This window comes from Lagenorhynchus albirostris, chromosome 4 (genome assembly GCF_949774975.1).
Source record: "Lagenorhynchus albirostris chromosome 4, mLagAlb1.1, whole genome shotgun sequence".
NCBI lineage: Eukaryota > Metazoa > Chordata > Mammalia > Artiodactyla > Delphinidae > Lagenorhynchus > Lagenorhynchus albirostris.
In genome coordinates, this window is record NC_083098.1 from 63,043,821 (window position 1) to 63,066,272 (window position 22,452).

The 22,452-nt window shown below is 36.3% G+C and overlaps 1 protein-coding gene and 2 pseudogenes across 7 annotated transcripts in view; all 3 read left to right on the forward strand.

The window, feature by feature from the left end:
• Window positions 1–16,390, forward strand: part of CENPC (centromere protein C) — a 91,760-nt gene extending 75,370 nt beyond the window's left edge. For 3 of the 7 annotated variants that reach the window (XM_060148082.1, XM_060148083.1, XM_060148084.1), the window contains 6 exons: window positions 5,713–5,817; window positions 6,602–6,730; window positions 7,311–7,406; window positions 9,374–9,528; window positions 14,908–14,998; window positions 16,171–16,390. In XM_060148082.1, the coding sequence (XP_060004065.1) occupies window positions 5,713–5,817; window positions 6,602–6,730; window positions 7,311–7,406; window positions 9,374–9,528; window positions 14,908–14,998; window positions 16,171–16,241 (647 nt within the window). In that variant the 3' untranslated portion in view covers window positions 16,242–16,390. The other 4 variants (XR_009540304.1, XM_060148085.1, XM_060148086.1 and 1 more) reach the window with 4 other exon arrangements.
• A 486-nt stretch (window positions 16,391–16,876) lies between these two features.
• On the forward strand, window positions 16,877–17,534 carry LOC132519320 (large ribosomal subunit protein uL1-like; annotated as a pseudogene).
• A 3,953-nt stretch (window positions 17,535–21,487) lies between these two features.
• Window positions 21,488–22,224, forward strand: LOC132519321 (N-acylneuraminate-9-phosphatase-like; annotated as a pseudogene).
• Window positions 22,225–22,452: the final 228 nt, after the last annotated feature.

The following is a 22,452-nucleotide window of genomic DNA, read 5'->3' on the forward strand; positions in this document are numbered from 1 at the left end:
AATAAGTGAAAAAGAAATGAAGGAAACAATAGCAAAGATCAATAAAACTAAAAGCTGGTTCTTTGAGAAGATAAACAAAATAGATAAACCATTAGCCAGACTTATAAAGAAAAAAGGGAGAAGACTCAAATCAACAGAATTAGGAATGAAGACGGAGAAGTAACAACTGACAGTGCAGAAATACAAAGGATCATGAGAGATTAGACTACAAGCAACTCTATGCCAATAAAATGGACAACTTGGAAGAAATGGACACATTCTTAGAAAAGTACAACCTTCCGAGACTGAACCAGGAAGAAATAGAAAATATAAACAGACCAATCACAAACACTGAAATTGAAACTGTGATTAACAATCTTCCAATAAACAGCCCAGGACCAGATGGATTCACAGGCAAATTCTGTCAAACATTTAGATAAGAGCTAACACCCATCCTTCTCAAACTGTTCGAAAATATAGCAGAAGGAGGAATACTCCCAAACTCATTCTACGAAGCTACCATCACCCTGAAGCCAAACCCAGACAAAGATGTCACAAAAAAAGAAAACTACAGGCCAGTATCTCTGATGAACATAGATGCAAAAATCCTCAACAAAATACTAGCAAACAGAATCCAACAGCACATTAAAAGGTTCATACACCATGATCAAGTGGGGTTTACCCCAGGAATGCAAGGATTCTTAAGTATACGCAAATCAGTTAATAATGATACACCATATTAACAAATTGAAGGATTAAAAACCATATAATAATCTCAATAGATGCAGAAAATGCTTTTGACAAAATTCAACACCCATTTATGAAAAAACTCTCCAGAAAGTTGGCATAGAGGGAACGTACCTCAACATAGTAAAAGCTATATATGACAAATCCACAGTCAACATCGTTCTCAATGGTGAAAAACTGAAACCATGTCCTCTAAGATCAGGAACAAGACAAGGTTGCCCACTCTCACCGCTAGTATTCAACATAGTTTTCGAAGCCTTAGCCACAGCCATCAGAGAAGAAAAAGAAATAAAAGGAATCCAAAGCGGAAAAGAAGTAGTAAAACTGTCACTGTTTGCAGATGATATGATACTATCCATAGAGAATCCTAAAGATGCTACCAGAAAACTACTAGAGCTAATCAATGTATTTGGTAGAGTAGCAAGATACAATATTAATGCACAGAAATCTCCTGTATTCCTAAACACTAATGATGAAAAATCTGAAAGAGAAGTTAAGGAAACACTCCAATTTACCATTGCAACGAAAAGAATAAAATACCTAGGTATCAACCTACCTAAGGGTACAAAAGACCTGTATACAGAAAAATATTAGACACTAATGAAAGAAATTAAAGATGATACAAACAGATGGAGAGATATATCATGTTCTTGGGTTGGAAGAATCAACATTGTGAAAATGACTATACTACCCAAAGCAGTCTACAGATTCAGTGCAATCCCTGTGAAACTACCAATGGCATTTTTCACAGAACCAGAACAAAATATTTCACAATTTGTATGGAAACACAAAAGACCCCGAATAGCCAAAGCAATCTTGAGAAAGAAAAACAGAGCTGGAGGAATCAGGCTCCTGGACTTCAGACTGTACTACAAAGCTACAGTAATCAAGGCAGTATGGTACTGGCAAAAAAAACAAATATAGATCAATGGAACAGGATAGAAAGTCCAGAGATAAAGCCATGCACATATGGTCACCTTTTCTTTGATAAAGGAGGCAAGAATATACAATGGAGAAAAGACAGCCTCTTCAATAAGTGGTGCTGGGAAAACTGGATAGCTACATGTAAAAGAATGACATTAGAACACTCCCTAACACCATACCCAAAATAAACTCAAAATGGATTAAAGGCCTAAATGTAAGGCCAGACACTGTAAAACTCTTAGAGGAAAACATAGGCAGAACACTCCATGAGATAAATCATAGCAAGATCCTTTTTGACCCACCTCCTAGAGTAAAGGGAATGAAAACAAAAATAAACAATTGGACCTAATGTAACTTAAAAACTTTTGCACAGCAAAGGAAACCATAAACCAGACGAAAAGACAGTCCTAAGAATGGGAGAAAATATGTGCAAATGAAGCAACTGACAAAGGATTAATCTCCAAAATATACAAGCAGCTCATGTAGCTCAATATCAATAAAAAACCCAGTCCAAAAGTGGGCAGAAAACCTAAATGGATATTTCTCCAAAGAAGATATACAGATTGCCAACAAACACATGGAAATATGCCCAACATCACTAATCATAAGAGAAATGCAAATCAAAACTACAATAAGGTATCACTTCACACCAGTCAGAATGGCCATCATCACAAAATCTACAAACAATAAATGCTGGAGAGGTTGTGGAGAAAAGGGAACCCTCTTGCATTGTTGGTGGGAATGTAAATTGATACAGCCACTATGGAGAACAGAATGGAGGTTCCTTAAAAAACTAAAAATAGAACTACCATATGACCCAGCAGTCCCACTACTGGTCATATACCTGAGAAAACCACAATTCAAAGAGTGATGTACCACAGTGTTCATTGCTGCACTATTTACAATAGCCAGGACATGGCAGCAACCTAAGTGTCCATAAAGCGATGAATGGATAAAGAAGACGTGGCGTATATATACACACACACACACACACACACACACACACACACACACACACACACACACACACACACACACACACACACACACACACACACACACACACACACAATGGAATATTACTCAGCCATAAAAAGAAATGAAATTGAGTTACTTGTGGTGAGTTGGATGGACTTAGAGTCTGTCATACAGAGTGAAGTAAGTCAGAAAGAGAAAAACAAATACCGTATGCTAACACACATATATGGAATCTAAAAAAAAAAAATGATTCTGATGAACCTAGGGGCAGGACAGGAATAATGACGCAGATGTAGAGAATGGACTTGAGGTCACGGGTAGGGAGAAGAGTAAGCTGGGACGAAGTGAGAGAGTAACATTGACATATATACACTATGAAATGTAAAATAGATAGCTAGTGGGAAGCAGCTGCATAGCACAGGGAGATCAGCTCAGTGCTTTGCGACCACCTCGATGGGTGGGATAGCGAGGATGGGAGGGAGGCGCAAGAGGGAGGGGATATGGGGATATATGTATACATATAGCTTATTCACCTTGTTATACAGTAGTTACTAACACAACATTGTAAAGCAGTTATACTCCAATAAAGATGGTAAAAAAAAAATGCATTACAGTCCTTTGTTTTAACTAGCCACGATATCTTTCTTTCTGATAACTGAATTTATTTTGCAGATAGTGCAAGATTAAGTTCAGCTTCCTCTATGTAAAATATCCATGTAAGGTAATCTAACCAACTATCATATAAGTAAAAAATGAGTTCAAAGAGAGGAAACAGTGCTGAGGAATGATTCTGAATATATGTGGTTAAATTTAAACAATGTATATTTGTTTTCTGCTGCTGTGTACCAAATTACTACAAATTTAGTTGTTTAGACAACACACATTATTATCCCTTGGTTTCCGTGGGTCAGGAGCTCAGGCACAAATTAGCTGGGTCCTCTGTTCAAGGGTTTCACAGGCTGCAGTCCAACGTCTCAGCCTGGGCCATGATCTTACCTGAGGCTCGAGATCCTGTTAACCACCACAAGCTCATGTAGTTGTTAGCAGAATTCAGTTCCTTGGAATTGTAGGACTGAGGTACATGTTTCCTTGGTGGCTGTGAGCCATGGGCCACTAGTCTCGACTTCTAGGGGTCACCTGCAGTTCCTTGGTGCATGACGCTTTTCATAGACCCTTCACAGTATGGCAGCTTGCTTCTCCAAAGTGAGCAAGGAAGAATTTTTCTCTCCTTCTAGTAGTGTCTTATATGTATGATCATGATGTAATCACAGAAGTGACTTCCCATTGCTTTTGCCATATTGTGTTGAGTGTGTCATAGGTTCCACATGTATCCCAGGGAAGGGGATTATATAAAGGTGTGTCTCATTGCTCACACCTTAGGATGTGTCTACTACTAAATGCTAATATGATTGGGCATTTATAAGTACTAAGTAAGGATTTTTGCAGTGATAGCTTGAAATCCACACTATCTTAACAAAACTTGGTGTGGTGGGGAGGAGAGTAGGAGTGGAAGAGGGGTAATAAAAGTAGTGTAAAAGTTTCATTTTACTAAATGAGAAAAAGGAGACGATAACATCTTGGTAGGGGATATAGTTTTTTGTTGTTGTTTTTTTGCTGTATGCAGGCCTCTCACTGTTGTGGCCTCTCCCGTTGCGTAGCACAGGCTCCAGACACGCAGGCTCAGCAGCCATGGCTCACAGGTCTAGCCGTTCCGTGGCATGTAAGATCTTCCCGGACCGGGGCACGAACCCGTCTCCCCTGCATCGGCAGGCGGACTCTCAACCACTGCACCACCAGGGAAGCCCCGGGGATATAGTTTTTAATATAATGATGGAGAAATGAGTATGACTGTTGAGTGTCAGGAATGGGAAGGTAACCAATATTAGAGTGAAAAAGCACAGTAAACTTTGAAATGACCAAGGTTTGGGGTATGGAGGAAGAAATGGTATTCTGACCAAACCAGTGAGAATGAGGGAAAAAGAGAATCACTGATGTAAAATAACCTGTAAATATAAAGTAAAATGGAAAAAATAAATAGATGTGTATTACTTGTTACACTAAATAAGTGTGAATGGATTGAATTCCTCTAGTAAGATAGAGACTATCAGATTTGGTTAAACAAAACAAACTTACCTATGTGTTTATAAGAAATACTTAAAACAGGTTTTAAAATAGAAGATTATCAAAGAATTAAGTAGGCTAATATAAACAGAAAGAAAGTAGTATATTTTTTAATATTAGGTGAATTGAAATTTAAGATTAAAAGTGCTGAACAGGATGAAGGACTTGTAATAATAGAATTAGCACTTTATGAAGAAGATAGAAAAATCATAAACTACTATGTACCAAACAACCTAGCAACTAAAATGTGTAAAGGAAAAAAACTAAGGAAAAGCAAGGAGATTTTAATTTAAACAATACAGTTAGACTGGGAGATTTTGTTAGACCACTTTCAGAATTGGACAACTCCAGCAAACCAGAAGTAAGTAAGAACATAGGAAGTTGATTATGTAGCCAACAAACTTAGTATATAGAACTTTGCCTTGTTCACATAAAACGAATAGATACGTGTGTATACACACAAACACATGTATACATAACCACCCCTGATTTATAAACTTCCTATTGTGGAGCATTTAGTGGTTTTCAGTTTGCTTTTTGCTTTTTCTTTTCTGTTTCTATTATGAACAGTACTACCATGAATGTACTTAACACCTACATCTTTGCCCATTTTTGTGAATATTTTACAAACTCATTTTCTAAAGATGAAATTTCTATGTCACACAGTATTACAATTATAGGTATTGTCAAATTGTCATCAATCAGTTTACATTTCTACCTACAATATATGAGAATTCCGGTGTACCTTTAACATCATTAACCGTGAATGTTACCATGTTTTTAAATCTTTTCCAATCTAGTAGCTTGGCATTTCTTTAATAACACAAATATGTCTTAAAATTTGTTTTTCTAGTGTTTTGTCTAAAAGCATTTGTGTTCTAGAAAGTAATATCAATCTTTTCACTGCAGAGTATCATCCAACTAAACATATATGTGCATTTTTTGTCTGATGTCTTTTTACAGTATTGCCCTCCAACACACCAAATGTTCGCAGGACCATGAGAACACGATCAAAACCTTTGGAATATTGGAGAGGGGAGCGAATAGATTATCAAGGAAGGCCATCTGGTAAAATTTATGCTTTAGTGTTTCAAAATAATAATAATGATAATCGCTACAATTTATTTAGGTACATTACATGCCAAGTGCTGTCTTATGTATTTACATACATTACCTTATTTAATCATCATCCTCCAAAAATGTGACAATAGATTCAAGTCCAGATTTCTCTGATTACTGTAGAGATGCTGATTTGTTTTCTTTTTGGTAGCAATTTGAGGTGAGCATGTGGCTTGATAGAGTGTTATTATTTTTATACTACCTAGCAAGGTTTTTAATTGCATAAAATGAAGCATTAGATCAGAACATGAGAAAATTATAACTGTCAAAGATTAAGTATTCCCCATTATTATTCTCATTCTATTTTCTTATATTTTTCTACAAAAATTGTAGAGGGTGGGAAAGAAAGTATAGTGAGTGTTATCGTGAAGTTATTTCCTTTTTTTTGGTGTATATTTCTGAGTCAAAGGACTAAACTGACATGTGGATTACTATAAATAGTTCATTGCTGATCTTTGTGTTCTTTGTTTTTTACACTTCCACTGATGACTTGATTTCAAGCAACAGAGATCACTCAGTCATGTTTCATCAGTGCTTCTAGATTTAGGATAGAGACAAGTGAAATTGGTTGCTATTTGTGTTGTTTGAATTTTTAACTGTGGAGTGTGGTAAAACTAATGTATTCTTTCATACTTTGAAAGGAAATGTGCTGTATTAATTTAATGAGTTTTGTTTCAAGATTTTCACTTTGCCAGGTATGATAATTTACCTTTTTTTTTTGGTTAAATTTCAGGAGGATTTGTGATTGGTGGAATACTGTCCCCAGACAAAGTATCATCTAAAAGGAAAGCAAAAGGAAACTTGGGAAGAGTCAATACAATAGTTAATAGGAAAAGGATCTGTCTTGATAATGATGAAAGAAGTATGAACTTATTCCTTATTTTATAACAGTGCTTTGAGAAGTAGCTCTTTGCAAATTTTGAAATATATCTCTAAAAGCTTCAGATATACTACTACTTCAGGGTAAATTATCTTTTTAATGTCCACTTTTTTCAGATTTTGAAAGTAAACTAATTTTATTCTTTTAAAAAAATCATTAATAGCAGAGTGTAAAACATTTCCACCTGAGTAAATTGACCTGTCAAATGAAGCTTATCTTCTCTGTGCTCGAATTATGGTTAAAATAAACATGTTAAAGAATTCTTTTTAAAGTGTATTGTATATACTTCAGCTCTCTTAGAGAATATGCAAAACACCATTTAACTTCTTGATGATGCACGAATTCAAAAGTTGTCAGAAAATAAGAAGTTTAGGATGTTTGCTTCTGTGGTAAATCATTGTGATTTTTGAATTTTTGTTTATCAAAGCGGTCATTGATAAACAGGAAAAAGATATGCCTCTGGCAATTTTCATTTACAACTTGTCCATAGCTGCATTTCATACTAGATTTTTTTTAATGGAAAAGAATTTTAAGTAAGATTTCAGTGGTATTTCTTTTGCAGAGAATAAATTCGTGGAAAATCTGAATATACCTCTGGGAGATCCTTTGCAGCCAACGAGGGTAAAGGACCCAGAAACACGAGAGATTATTCTTATGGGTAAGATCAGGGTTGATATTGAGAATACTTAATTTAACAACTAATAAAGACAAACCGAAGTCTGGCTTGTCTGCTTTCCCTTTCTCTCCCCAGATCTTTCAGAGCCAAAGTCTAGTAGAGAGTCTAATTCAAATAAGCAGCCTGTATGAGGACTACACTAGGAGAACTGATGGCAGACAACCTCCAGGGTACATATAGTACCATGCATTTGTCCTCTGTGATACAAGTGCTACCATCAGGAGTGTTGTCTCCGCCATTAGCGTCCAGGCTTTCTTTGACCATGAGGACACAAGCGGACAGGGGCTGTTCATGGGGAACTCTAGCAAGTTAACTGGCAGACTCCTGGATACACTCTTACTGGGGCTGTTCATGGGGAAATCTAGCAAGTTAACTGGCAGACTCCTGGATACACTCTTACTGTGAGACTGGATGGGGATTATGGCAGGATTTAGACAGCCTTTGGTGCTGTGAGATGCCAATATTGGTATCTGGGGTATAAAACCTTTCTGGAGATGACTAGCAAGGGCATCAGTCAGCCAAACAAATGCCATGCTGAACCTTAAGGCTGGTACAGGGTCCTAGAAGCCTCCTTCTGTACTTAATAGGCATTAAACATTTAGTGTCTAGGACAACATGGGAGGTCCCAAGGGATGGGCTATAGAGTAGTGGGGTTAAGTAGGGGACACTCAGCTATTTACCAACCAGGGAATATATAAATACAGGAAATATTTAAATATTTTAACAACTGTTATGACTGTACCAGTGAGTACTTGGGACTATTTATCCCAAGTCAGAGGACAGATATCTCAAACCAGAGAGGCAGTATTTACACTTAAAATTTTGACTGTGGCATAAGTTCCATTTGATATCTTAAGTAGCAAAGTTATTTCTATATTCCAGATTGTTTATTTGGCAACAGAGGTAGAAGCACAGAGAATTTTGTTTAGTGAAGTGTCTTAACTAAAAACATTGCTATACTGTATCAGGTTAAAAAAGTTGTGTGTTGTCAAGAATTCATAAGATTTTGTTTCTTGAGTCTATGTATTTTCTGTATCCTGTAGTCTGTGGGAGTACAGTCAGAAGCTGATGATAGAAAAATATATTAATTACAGGTCTGGAAAAGGTTGTAAGTAAAAGGGAAATTAAAAAGTGATATAGTAGGGCTTCCCTGGTGGCGCAGTGGTTGAGAGTCCACCTGCCGATGCAGGGGACATGGGTTCGTGCCCCGGTCTGGGAAGATCCCACATGCCGCAGAGCGGCTAGGCCCGTGAGCCATGGCCACTGAGCCTGCGTGTCCGGAGCCTGTGCTCCGCCAACGGGAGAGGCCACAACAGTGAGAGGCCCACGTACCGAAAAAAAAAAAAAAAAAGTGATATAGTAATTTGTGAGCTACAGTTAGAACTCCGGTTACTTAGAGGCTTTACCTGATAAATAAATAAAAATCTTGTTATTTAATAATCAGTCAAGCAAGCACAAAGGAATTTATTGACATGATAATGATACATTTGTGTTGTGGCTATGTTAAACTTTTTAAAGATAGGAATCCTTTCTTATCTCTTAGCTGATTTTGTTTTCTGTCTGAGCGATTATGGGAAAAATAGTAATACTACCATTGTTATTATTAATAGCCAAGACTTACCTAATGCTTACTTTGTGCCAGTGTTTTAAATACTTTACACACTTTAAGTCATTTGATATTCACAGCTCTAACATAGATGAAGTATTATTACCCCATTTTATAGAAAAGAAAATGTAGGCACAAATAGAGAGGATAAGCAACTTGGGTAAGTTCACACAGCTTGTAAGACAGAGATAGGATCTGACCTGTGGCATTCTAGCCCCAGAGTCAGTGATATTAATCACATCTATCTTTCTAAGGCAGGTTTATGTCTACATATGTGTGTATATGCTGTATCAGAGAAATGTCATTGCTATTACTTTGTACTTATATTATTTTTTTCCCTTAGATCTTGTAAGGCCACGAGATACATACCAATTTTGTGTTGAACATGGTGAGTTGAAAGTATATAAAACATTGGATACACCATTTTTTTCTACTGGAAAATTGATATTAGGACCACATCAAGAAAAGGGAAAGCAGCATGTAGGCCTAGACACATTGGTGAGTGTATTTTTCCATATATTTATGTTTTGCTCTTGGCACAACTCTGATTTGTTGGACTTGATGAAGCGTTAAAAATGCTATTTCCTCAGAAATGATATATGATTACTATAGTGCACAGATAATTTTTTAGTTTTTTTCATCTGTTTAAAGTCAGTCAACCAATGGCTGTTTAAAAGTACTTGTTTTGTGCATAGCAGTGTAGGCTTGAGATTCAGAAGTTTAGGGAATCGTCTTTACTTAAAAGAATCCTTGAGGGCTTCCCTGGTGGCACAGTGGTTGAGAGTCCGCCTGCTGATGCAGGGGACACGGGTTCGTGCCCCGGTCCAGGAAGATCCCACGTGCCGCGGAGCGGCTAGGCCCATGAGCCATGGCCGCTGAGCCTGCGCGTCCAGAGCCTGTGCTCCACAAAGGGAGAGGCCACAACAGTGAGGCCTGCGTACCGCAAAATGAAAAAAAAAAAAGAATCCTTAAAATTAGTTTTGCAAACAAATCATTAGAATTTTAGAGCTGGAGGGGATTATTGAGATTAAGTGTAACAGGAGATTGAGGACTGGGAGCTAGTTGCTTCAATAAGTATTAAAGAATATATTACTGTATATAGCAGTATTATTGGCTGAAGTCATAATGAGACTCAAGGTGAGTCTCTCTTCTCTGAGTCTGTCTCTCTGTCTCTTTCTCACTGGAGACACACACCCCTATAACATTGTATTTATATCAGATAATTTTTGCATTTTGAATTTGAAAATGAAAGATTTTGAAAATCACCAGATTTAAAGAATATTTAATATTATACCAGCATTTAAAACATGTTACATCTGAGGTACATCTTTCAGTAAGTAACATTTCAGGAACCTGTGAAATCATGGTTCAAAACAGTTCTTCTACTGATAAAATGAAAGCCCACAAAGGAGAAACAGAAAGAGCATCAGGACCCTTCAGTTTTATTAACTAAGAAGGGCAAATCAAGGCAGGGAAAGGAAAAGATACACATAAGAGTAAAAGAATAATTTATTGCTACATCAGTATAGTATGTAGAATCCAGCTCTAAAGTATTTAAAAATATTCTTTAATCCAATCTTAAAATGTCATAGATCTCCAGGTGGTATTAAAAGAGTAAATATAACATATTAAACTAACTGAAGTAATAGATAATACCTGTGTAATCATTAAGGAACAATTAATAATGAAAATAAGCATTATGAAATGTCATCATTGAACTAACTGTAGTTACCCATTAAGCTATAATGCCTTTATTCCTTTAAAAAAGGAATATTGAATAGTAAATGTTTGGAAGTGTTTGAACATATGTAGCTCTTTATTTTAACATAGACAGTAATTGCAAAAATTGGAAATCACTGAAATGTGTGCTGCAGGAAAAAAATGGTTATATTTTGACTTAGTAATGAGATAAACCATTATATATGATAATCAGTTATATAGCACTTACATGTTCCAGGTGCTATACTAAACATTTTTATATTAATTTAAGTATATTATTTTGCAGAATAGCCATATAGGAACACCTTTAGGATAAATATTTAAGGAAACTGAAAAGTAGAAAATTCTTTTTATTTTTTTCTGAGTAGAAATTAAAAATGAAAATGACAGAACCTTGAAGGAACTATAGAAAATAACATGTCAGTAGGTGACTATAGTTTAGTTTTGTTTCTTCTAAATATTGCCTTTAAATTTTTATAATGAAAACTAGACTTAAAGGTTCTTTTTAAATAACAAGGGGAGTATTTTTACATTTTTAAAAAATGAAGCACACTTTTAAATATATGCTTTTGAGAAACAAAAGGGCAAGATGGAGAACCAGCATAAGCCATTAACTCTTTCTTTCAAACTCAGGTCTAGATAATGAGTAAGAGAGAAAGTAGCAGTGGTAGATTTGTTAAATTCAAACCACAGAAGAATGAACAAATTAACTATGGGAGTTTGTTGTGGAGCTCTCCTAGAAAACAAAAGGGTATTAAGAAATGGGAAATATTGGGACTTCCCTGGTGGTCCAGTGGTTAAGAATCTGCATTCCAATGCAGCAGATGCAGGTTCAATCCCTGGTTGGGGAGCTAAGATCCCACATGCTGTGGGGCAACTAAGCCCATGCGCCACAGCTAGAGAGAAGCCCGCGCATTGCAACAAAGAGCCTGCAGTGAAGAATCCCACATGCTGCAACTAAGACCCAATGCAGCCAAATTAATTAATTAATTAATTAATTAATGTTTTTAGAAAAAAAAGAAATGGAAAATATTAAAGTTAAGTGATGTGGAAGACCAGTCAAAAACGGGAAGAGAGAAAAAACCCAAATAAATCAAAAGGTAGAACTATATGAAAAACTAGACAGTAATTGTTCCAGAAGTAAAAAATCAAAAAAGTGATAGCAACACACTTAAAGGAACCAGAGTTCCTTAGAGAAATGTCTGATTCCAGGCCTGGGACTGAGCTTGGAATATTTATCATACCTGATAGCAGACTATCAAAGACCATTAGGATTGGGTCATAAGGTCTTAGGATCCAACTTGAAGATGCTGTCTCTGGACAAAGATATGAAAACTTGAGTATCAATAAGAATAACTTCATTGGATTGATACACATCAATTATATCTAAATCCATGAATTTGTAAGGCTACTACAAAAAGAAAAAATTCATCACTGTCGGAGAATTCTAGGAAGCCAACTCACTTTGACAAATATGGTAAGTAAAGGAAAATAATTAAACATTTATTCTGCTGTTCTCATATAAACTGTACTACTAGGTAATCAAATAATAGATATGGGGAAGTTTATCCTTTTTAGAAATAGTCCAATTAATAAATGAAGAATGAATGTTAGAATGGACTATTACCATTTTACAACACCCAATAAACTATTGGTTCTAGCATCATTGTCTACTAACATCTAAAAAGAACACAACCAGACATTATGTGTCTCCTGATGGAAGAATACAACACTGTCTATGAAGTAGTCTTGCCTTCCCCACCTTCTTTAAAAAAAAACAAAACAAAACCCACACACAACCACCTGAAGTTAAGTCCTTAGATCTAACCACCAATTTACAGGAAGTAAAGAATGGCAGACTTTTCAGATGACAACCTGGCGTTGTAATAAGCAAAATCCAGCTGTGTAAAGATTTTTAAAACAAATTTTGCTGCTTGATTTCTTTAATAAATAAGGTGCAAAGAATAAAAAAGACAACCACGTGGAATGTATAGAGATCAGGGTCCTCAACTGTGGCACTATTGACATTTTGGACTCAATAATTCTTTGTTGTAGGGAGGCTATCCTGTGCATTGTAAGAGGTTTAGAAGCAACCCTGGCCTCTACGCACTAGATTCCAGTAGTACCCCTCTAGTTGTGAGAATTACACATGTTCCCAGACATTGCCAATTGTCCCCTGAGGGACAATATCACCCCCAAATTGATAACCACTCAATAGATTGAGTGAGTGCTTTAAAAGCTAGATCAAGCACTGACCATATGTGACTCTTACTTGGATCCCAATTCAAACAAACCCTTAAAAGTAAGACATTGAAGAGACAACTGGAAATTTGAATATTGACTGGGCGTTTAACACTAAATATTCATTTATTTTTATGTGTGACAACAGTGTTGTCATGTTTTAAAAAAGGACTTTGGTCTTTCAGTACACATTGAAATATTTACAGATGGTTTATGATGCTGGGCATTTATTTCAAAATAATATGGAATGGGGGAATCAGACTTTGAAAAGAGCAGGGTATCAGGGTTCAATATTTATTTGTGGGAGGTCATCATTCTATTTTTGTGTATTTCAAAAGCATTCTTAGTAAGATGTTTGCAGAAATGGGGAGAGGTGTGCATAGAGAGCCAAACTGAATAGATAAGGAAAAAACATCTATAAATACATGCTTGACTTTCTGGGTAGTGTGTGTGTTCCTTTTTTTAGGCAAATTTTTTTGGATGTAATAAATATATTTCTTTTATTAAATTATAAAAATACCTTTAGAACCACTTTAAGAGTGTTCCATTGAGAGAGTATATTGTAGTGGCTAAGAACATGGATTCTGGAATCAAAGTACCTGAGTTCAAATTCCAGCTCTTCCCATTTACATTGTGACCTTGGAAAGTTACACTTCTCTGTGCCTCATTTTCTTCATCTGTGAAAAGCTATTAAAATAGTACTGTCTCATTGGTAGATGCATATATTAAATGAGTAAAAATGAAGTGCTTAGAACAGTGGCTGGCATGGGGTAAGTGCTGGATAAGTGCTAGCTGCTCTCATTTTTCTGGTATTTTAGGCTCATTTTACAAAACTGCTAAGAAGAAAAGGAGAAGGCATATTTCTCTAAGGCAAAATATTCTTGATGGCTGAATCTCAAAATTTGAATCTCAGAGTTTGAAGGCCCTACATTTTGTATTTAGTTGTCAAAAAAATAGGTCATTGCCAGGTGCTATCTATATATAAAATGTAAAATTTGCTGTGTTTGAATATGGAAGCCTGTATGACTGAGCACTATATTTACCCTCTTACTTAATGTTGATGCTTGTTTAAATGTATTTTATTTTTGCTTTTTGTTCTCTCTTTGATTCGTCAGTCAGATTAAGTTACATATACCAAGCATGTAACCTTTAAAGAGGTGTACATAAAACCTAGCTATTTTTCTAGTATAGCTAAGTGATATTCTTTAAAATGGTTCTGAATTTTCATAAACTGGTAAATAGTAAGGAAGAACAAAAGAAATGTTTTTCTGTACTAGTTTTCTATTACTGCTTTAACAAATTACCACAAATTTAAACAACTCTCATTTATTATCTCACAGTTACGTAGGTTAGAAATCAGGTGGGCTTGGCTGAGTACTCTGTTTAGAGTATCACTAGGCTGGAATCAAGGTGTTGTGAGATCTGTATTCCTCTCTGAAGGCTTTTAGAATGAGTGTTTCAAATTCATTCAGGTTGTTGGCAGAATTAAGTTTCACGTGGCTGTAGGGCTGAGGTTCCTGTTTCCTCACTGGCTGTTGGCTGGTGTGTCTAGAAATAGTCTATACTCCTTGGCTTATGGCTCTCTTATCTTCAGTGCTAGCAACAGTGAAAGCCCTTCTCGTGCTTCAAATTTCTCTGACTTCTCCTCTGCTTCATCTGTTGTCTGCTTCCAGCAGGAAAATTGCCCACTTTCAAGTAAGGTTTATGTAATTAGATTGGGCCCATTTAGGTAATCCAGGATAATCTCACCATCTCGAGGTCTCCTTTGCCATGTGACATAACAAATTCTGGAGATTAGAGCATTGATATCTTTGGAGGGCCGTTATTCTGCCTACCACATTTACTTTTAAGTTTCTTTGGAGTGTATTTGTTGTGGTGTTACAATTTGAAATGAGATTTTAATTTTTAATTTTACAGATTTTTTATGTTAACTTTGGTGACCTTTTATGTACCTTACACGAAACACCTTATGTAATAACAACTGGGGATTCATTCTACGTTCCTTCAGGTAAGAATAATTAAAAACCTTTTCTTTTGTATAGTTGAATACTTGTATAGTTGCTCATGAGCACCATGAAAATGGAAGCCACAGTGGTCAAAATGAAGCATGATGTGATTGATGCCAAAGAAATTTGGTGCATATTTTCTTTTAATTTTTTTTATTAGATAAGTATATCAGTGTTTCGGTACATGAAAATTGAATGAGTTGCTAATTGCTGAATATAAAAATAGAAGATACGTTGTATCCAGAGTAGAAAGAAAATTATTCCCCTATGTTATCTCAAAGACATTATGTAGTCAAACAGTTTTTAGTTGGTTATTTTAAACATACAGAATAGTGTGCTTCATCAGCTATTGGAGCACAAGTCTTTGGAGATAGGAATTTTAATTTGTTCATTCATTCATTCATTTAACAAATGTGATTGAGAGTCTACCAAGCATTGCTCTAAGGGTGTGGGATACATAAAAAAATCCCTGCCCTCATGGAGCTTACATTCTAATGAAAGGAGACAATAATAATAGCTATATTTATATAGTCCTTTGTATGTGCCAACACTGTTGTGAACACAAACAAATGAATATAACAAAACAGAATCAGACTCATAGATACAGAGAGCAAACTAGTGGTTACCAGTGGGGAGAGGGGTAGAGGGAAGGGGCAAGATAGGGGAAGAGGAATAGAGGTACAGACTACAAGGTATAAAATAAATAAGATACAAGGATGTAATGTATAGCACAGGGAATATAGAAAATATTTTATAATAACTTTAAATGGAGTATAATCTATAAAAATAATTGAATCACTGTTGTATACCTGAAACTAATATAACATTGTAAATCACATATACTTCAATTAAAAAAACTAAAAAAAACACCCCAAAACATGATTGGGTTCAGAGGGAGATTTTTTTCCCTATCTGCACCCTTGTCTAATTTGTTTTTGCACTCATTATCAAAATGATGTGAAATTTACATTGTTTTAAGCTTTATCTGGATCACAGATGGTCCTTGGATTTTTCAGTTCATGGAATTAAATAAGAGTTATTTGTTGTTACATGATTTTTTTAAAAAATTTGCCTCTATATACTGTAATAGGTCTTAGTGATGACTAAACATTTAATCAAAAGGGAATGATTCCTATGGAAATAATTTTTAATTTTCTTATCACTTTATTTCTAGGTAATTATTACAACATCAGAAATCTCCTGAATGAGGAAAGTGTTCTTCTTTTTACGCAGATAAAAAGTTGAAAGATGAAGCAAAGTTTAAATATGTGTGTATATATATATTTACATACATACATATAAAACACATTGTGTAGTGAGATGTTGTAATTATTTGTAATGTTTTAAAATATTCAGTGTTGTGTACTTGTTTCAATAAACATTTCAAACTTCCATATTTATCTTCTAATTTTTCCACAAATATACGCATAGCCTGTAGTGATACCCATATTCATAGTACTTTAATAACATGAAAAGAACACCAAAATCACTGCTCCCAGTGATATACAGGCATACTTTGGAGAGGTTGTGGGTTTGATTCCAGACCACCACAATAAAGTGAATATTGCAATAAAGTGAGTCACGAATTTTTTGATTTCCCAGTGCGTATAAAAGTTACGTTTACACTATACTGTCATCTATTAGATGTGCAGTAGCTTTATGTCTAAAAAGTAATGCATATAACTTCATTTAAGAAATACTTTATTGCTAAAAAATGCTAACCATCATTGATACCTTCAGTGAGTCATAATCTTTTTGCTGGTGGAGGGTCTTGCCTTGAGGTTGATGGCTGCTGACTGATCAGGGTGGAGGTTGCTGAAGGTTGGGGTGGCTGTGGCAATTTAAAAAAAGACAATAGCTTTTTTCTGGTTATTGCGGTGTGAGGCACCATGAGCAGCAAAGTCTCCCGTGCCACCCTGTACGAGGCAGTGCGGAAAGTCCTACACGGGAACCAGTGCAAGCGCCAGAAGGTTTTGGAGATGGTGGAGCTAAAGATCAGCCTGAAGAACTATGACCTCAGAAGGACAAACCCTTCTCAGCACCGTCAGGCTTAAGTCCACTCTCCGCCCCAAGTTCTCCATATGTGTTTCGGGGGACCAGCAGCATTGTGATGAGGCCAAGGCTGTGGATAATCTCCCACATGGGCATTGAGGTGTTGAAGAAACTCAACAAGAATAAGAAACTTGTCAAGAAGATGGCCAAGAAGTATGATGCCTTTTTGGCTCCAGGGTCTGTGATCAAGCAGATCCCATGAATCCTGGGCCCAGGCCTTAATAATGCTGGCAAGTTCCCTTGCTGACCCCCAATGAGAACATGGTGGCCAGAGTTGATGAGGTGAAGTCCATGATCAAGTTCCAGATGAAGGAGGTGTTGTATCTGACAGAGGCTGTTGCCCACATGAAGATGACAGATGATGAGCTTGTGTACAACATCCACTTAGCTGTTAACTTCCTGGTGTCATTGCTCAAAAAAAATTGGCAGAACGTACAGGCTTTGTACATTAAGAGCACCATGGGCAAGCCCCAGCACCTATACTAAGGTACAGCTTAATAAACCATACTGCCACCATTAAAAAAAAAAAAAAAGACAATAATGATGAACTGCTGCATCTATTGACTTCCTTTCACAAATGATTTCTCTGTAGCATGCATTGCTGTTTGATAGCATTTTAAGTACAGTAGAACTTCTTTCAAAATTGGAGTCAGCCCTCTCAAACCCTGCTGCTGCTTTATCAACTATAAAATTCTAAATCCTTTGTCATTATTTTAACAGTCTTGTCATTTCTACAGTCATTCCAACATCTTCACCAGGTATAAATTCCATTTCAAGAAACAGCTTTCTTTGTTCATCCTTAAGAAGCAACGCCTGATCTGTTAAAGTTTTCTTAGGGTATTGTAGCAATTGTCACATCTTCAGACTCCACTTCTGATTCTAGTTCTCTTATTATTTCCACACATCTTAAGTTCCTCCACTGTAGTCTTGAACCACTCAAAGTCATCCATTAGGGTTGTAATCAACTTCTTCCAGACTCCTGTGTTCATGTCTATATTTTGACCTCTTCCCACAAATCATGAATGTTCTTAATGGCATCTAGAATGTTGAATCCTTTCCAGAAGGTTTTTGAATTACTTTCCTCAGATCCATTAGAGGAATCACTGTCTATGGCAGCTATAGCCTCCTGAACTATATTTCTTAACTAATAGACTTGAAAGTCAAAATTACTCCTTGATCCATGGGCTTCAGAATGGATGTTGTGTTAGGAGGCATGCAAACAACATTAATGTCATTGTGCATGTCCAGTAGAGCTCTTGGGTGACCAGGTGTGTTGTCAGTGAGCTGTGGTATTTTGAAAGGAATCATTTTTTTCTGAGCAGTAGTTCTCAACAGTGGGCTTAAAATACTCAGAAAACCATGTTGTAAAGAGATGTGCTGTCATCCAGGCTTTGTTGTTCCATTTATATAGAGAGTACAAGAAGAGTAAATTTAGCATAATTCTTAAGGGCCCTAGGATTTTTGGAATGGTAGATGAGCATTGGCTTCAACTTAAAGTCACCAGCTGTCTTGCCCCCTAAAGAGAGTCAGCCTGTCCTCTGAAACTAAAGCTAGACATTGACTTCTCCTCTCTAGGTATGAGTCTTAGATGGCATTTTTCTCAACATAAGTCTCTTTTGTCTACACTGAAAATCTGTTGGCTTAATGTAACCACCTTCATGAATTAGCTAGATCTTCTGGATAACTTGCTGCAGCTTCTACATCAGTACTTGCTTCACCTTGCACTTTTATGTTATGGAGGCAGTTTCTTTCCTTAAACTTCATGAATCAACCTCTGCTGGCTTCAGACTTCTGCAGCTTCCTTACCTCTCTCAGCCTTCATAGAATTGAAGAGTGTTAGAGCCTTGCTCTGGTTTAGGCTTTGTCTTAAGAGGATGCTGTGGCTGGTTTGATCTTCCGTCCAGAACACTAAAACTTTTTCCATGTCAGTAAGGCTCTTTCACTTTCTTATCATTCATATGTTCACCAGAGTAGCACTTTTAATTGCCTTCAAGAATTTTTCCTTATCTTGGCTCTTGTGAGTTATGCTGTAATGAACATAGGAGTGCAGATATCTCTTCTAGGTACTGATTTCATTTCCTTTGGATATATATGCAAAAGAGGGATTACTGAATTGTATGGTAGTTCTATTTTTAATTTTTTGAGGAACTTCCATACTGTTTTCTATTAAGGCTGTACCACTTTATATTTCCACCAACAGTGTAAAAGAGTTTCCATTTCTTCACATCTTCACTAGCACTTGTTATCTTTTACCCTTTTGATACTAGCCTTTCTAACAGATTTGAGGTGATAAGCCATTGTGGTTTTGATTTGCATTTCCTTGATGATTAGTGATGATGAGCATCTTTTCATTTACCTGCTGGCCCTTTGTATGTCTTTTTTGGAAAATGATCTCAGTTATATATGAAGTCTAAAATCACATTCATAGAAGCAGAGAATAGAGCAGTGGTTACCAGGGGCGGGGGGGGGGTGGAGAAAATGGGGAGATGGTTGCTCAGAGGGTAGAAAGTTGTAGTTATGTAGAATGAGTAAGTTCTAGAGTCCTAATGTACAACATGATGACTATAGTTAATACTCTAGTGTATACTGGAAATTTGCTAAGAGTAGATTTCAAGTGCTTGCACCACATACAACACACACACACGCGGAAAACTGAGGAGATGGGTATGCTAATTAGCTTGACTGTAGTAATCATTCCACTAAGTATATCAAAACATGCTGTACACCAAGCATCCCAGTCTAACTCAGAAATGATGCATGCACAGGGTGGACTTGAGAGAGCATGGCAAAAAGTGAAAGCCAAGGGGACTTGAGAACTGGCTGCAATGTTGAATATATCTCCCATCTCACACAGAACAGTTAGCAGAGGGTAGAAGTCTTATAGACTCAAAGTGTGTGATGTTAACTTCTGTCCAAATCATTAGCTGACTATTAAGCTATTCAGAGACAGGCTACCCCTGGGGAGCCAGGATAAAAATTGAAATAAAGAATTTGAAAAAATGAGCAGAGACAGCCAATAGCTCTACATCACAGGCCAATAGATTCCACAGTTTGAGTATGGGCAAGATGATAAAATAAAAAACACTCCTTAGATGTAAAACACAGTCTAGAGTTGCTATAATAAATTACCTAAAATGTCCAGTTTTCAGCCAAAAATTATTAGACATGCAAAGAAATAGAAGAGTGTGAAATGTACTAAGGAAAAAATCAGCAGCTAATGGAAACTGAGTCTGTATGGGCCTAGATGTTAGATTAGCAAAGACCAGCCAGGAATTAATAGACAAGCTCAAAGAATTAAAGGTAAAAATGTTAAAAATGAGTCAACAGAAAAAATATATATATATATAATCTATAGAGAAATATAGACTATAAAAAATAACCAAATTTGAATTCTAGAGTTAAAAAGTGTGACTGAATTAAAAATAAAAATTATTATATGGACTCAACAGCAAATTTGAGGTAGCAGAGATCATTTATTTGAAGATATATCAATAGAAAGTATACAAAGAATTTTAAAAGATTGAAAAAATGAGCAGAAGAACCCTAAAGACCTGTGATACAATGACAAGCATTCCAACATGTATAAAGGGAGTTGGCAAAGGAGAGGAGAGAAAGAGAAGAGGAGACAAAATTTTTGAACAATACCTCCAAACTTCTGAAAGTTGATTAAAAACATTAACATTTAGATGCAAATAGCTCACCAAATCACTAGTAGGGTAAGTAAAAAGAGCACCATAACTAGAAACAACATAGTCAAAATGATAAAAGACAACTCGTCAAAGGAGCCAGAGAAAATGACTCATCACATAGAAGGGAACAATAATATGTTTAACAATGGACTTCTTATCAGAAATGGTGGAGGATAGAAGATAACAGAATGACACAGTCAAAGTGCTGGAACAAAAGAAACTAAACCCAGAATTGTATATCAAGTGGAACATTCATTCAGAAATGAAGTTAAAATGAAAATATTCTCAGGTATAAAAAAAATTGAAAGAATTTGTTGCTAATAGACCTAACCTGTAAGAAACACTGAAGTTTTTAAGGCTGAAAAGAAACACACCCGATGATAAGTTAGATACACAGGGCGGAATGAAGAGTACCAAAGGTATTAAATATAAAAGATTGGTTATATGTTTTCTCTTAATTGAAAAGATAATTCAAAGCAATAATTGTAACACCAACTTGGGATATATAAATACACAGTCAAATATATGCATATTATAATCTACACAACGATAGCACAGATTAAAAGGGGAAAAGAAATGAAGCTACATAGATGCAAAGTTGCTATATTTTTACCAAAATGAAGTTAGCGGTGACCTGACAGAGACTAGGATAAATTTAACATGAATATAGAAATATCTACAGCAGCCATTAAAGTAATAACTCAAAAGATACAAATTCAGGAGTTGGTGCGCCATGCAGGCAACAGTGGCATGGGGCTGAGCCAGGTGTGAGCTGTCTTCTTCGACCTGGACAGCATACTCATCAACATGCCCAGGGTGAGTTGGAAGGGCATGTTGGAGGTGATAAAGCTCTTACAATCAAAATACCATTTCAAAGAAGAGGCTGAAGTCATCTGTGACAAAGTTCAAATTAAACTCAGCAAGGAATGTTTTCATCCTTCTAATACATGCATTACTGACCTCAGGACTTTACACTGGGTGGAAGCAATCCAGGAAACCAAAGGTGGTGCAGCCAATAGGAAACTGACTGAAGGATGTTATTTGCTGTGGAAATCTACATATTTACAGCATATGACACTAGCAGATGTCAAAGCCATGTTTACTGAACTTCAAAAGGATGTCTGCCTACTTTTATTAACAAATGGAGACAGACCCAGAGGGAGATCGAGGCTTGTGCCTGTCTGTCCTATTTTGATGCTAATGTTGTAGATGGAGAGCAGAAAGTGGAGAAACCAGCACCTTCCATATTTTATTACTCCTGTGATCTCCTTGGAGTAGAGCCTGGGGACTGTGTGATGGTTGGTGACACACTAGAAACCGATATTCAAGAAGGCCTCAATGCAGGGCTGAAGGCAACAGTCTGGAAAGATAAAAATGGAATGGAGCCATTGAAGTCATCCCCCATGCCACATTATATAGTTTCTTCTGTGCTAGAGTTACCTGCTCTCTTACAAAGTGTAGACTACAAAGTCAGTGTGTCAGCTTAAAGCACAGAAAGGGTTACGCTTATGAATTTTAGGGTCAAATTACAGGGTTTGAACTAAGAAAAGTTAAGGCATTCTGTATACTATGACCCAGTTCTAAGAATAATTATACTTGTCGTGTAATGACCAACCAACCATTGACTGGTATTTATATCTGAAAATCCAGTGTACATTAATACAAGTTGCTTTTAGTAGTGTAATCCAGAAAACTTGAAGTATATTTGTTAATCT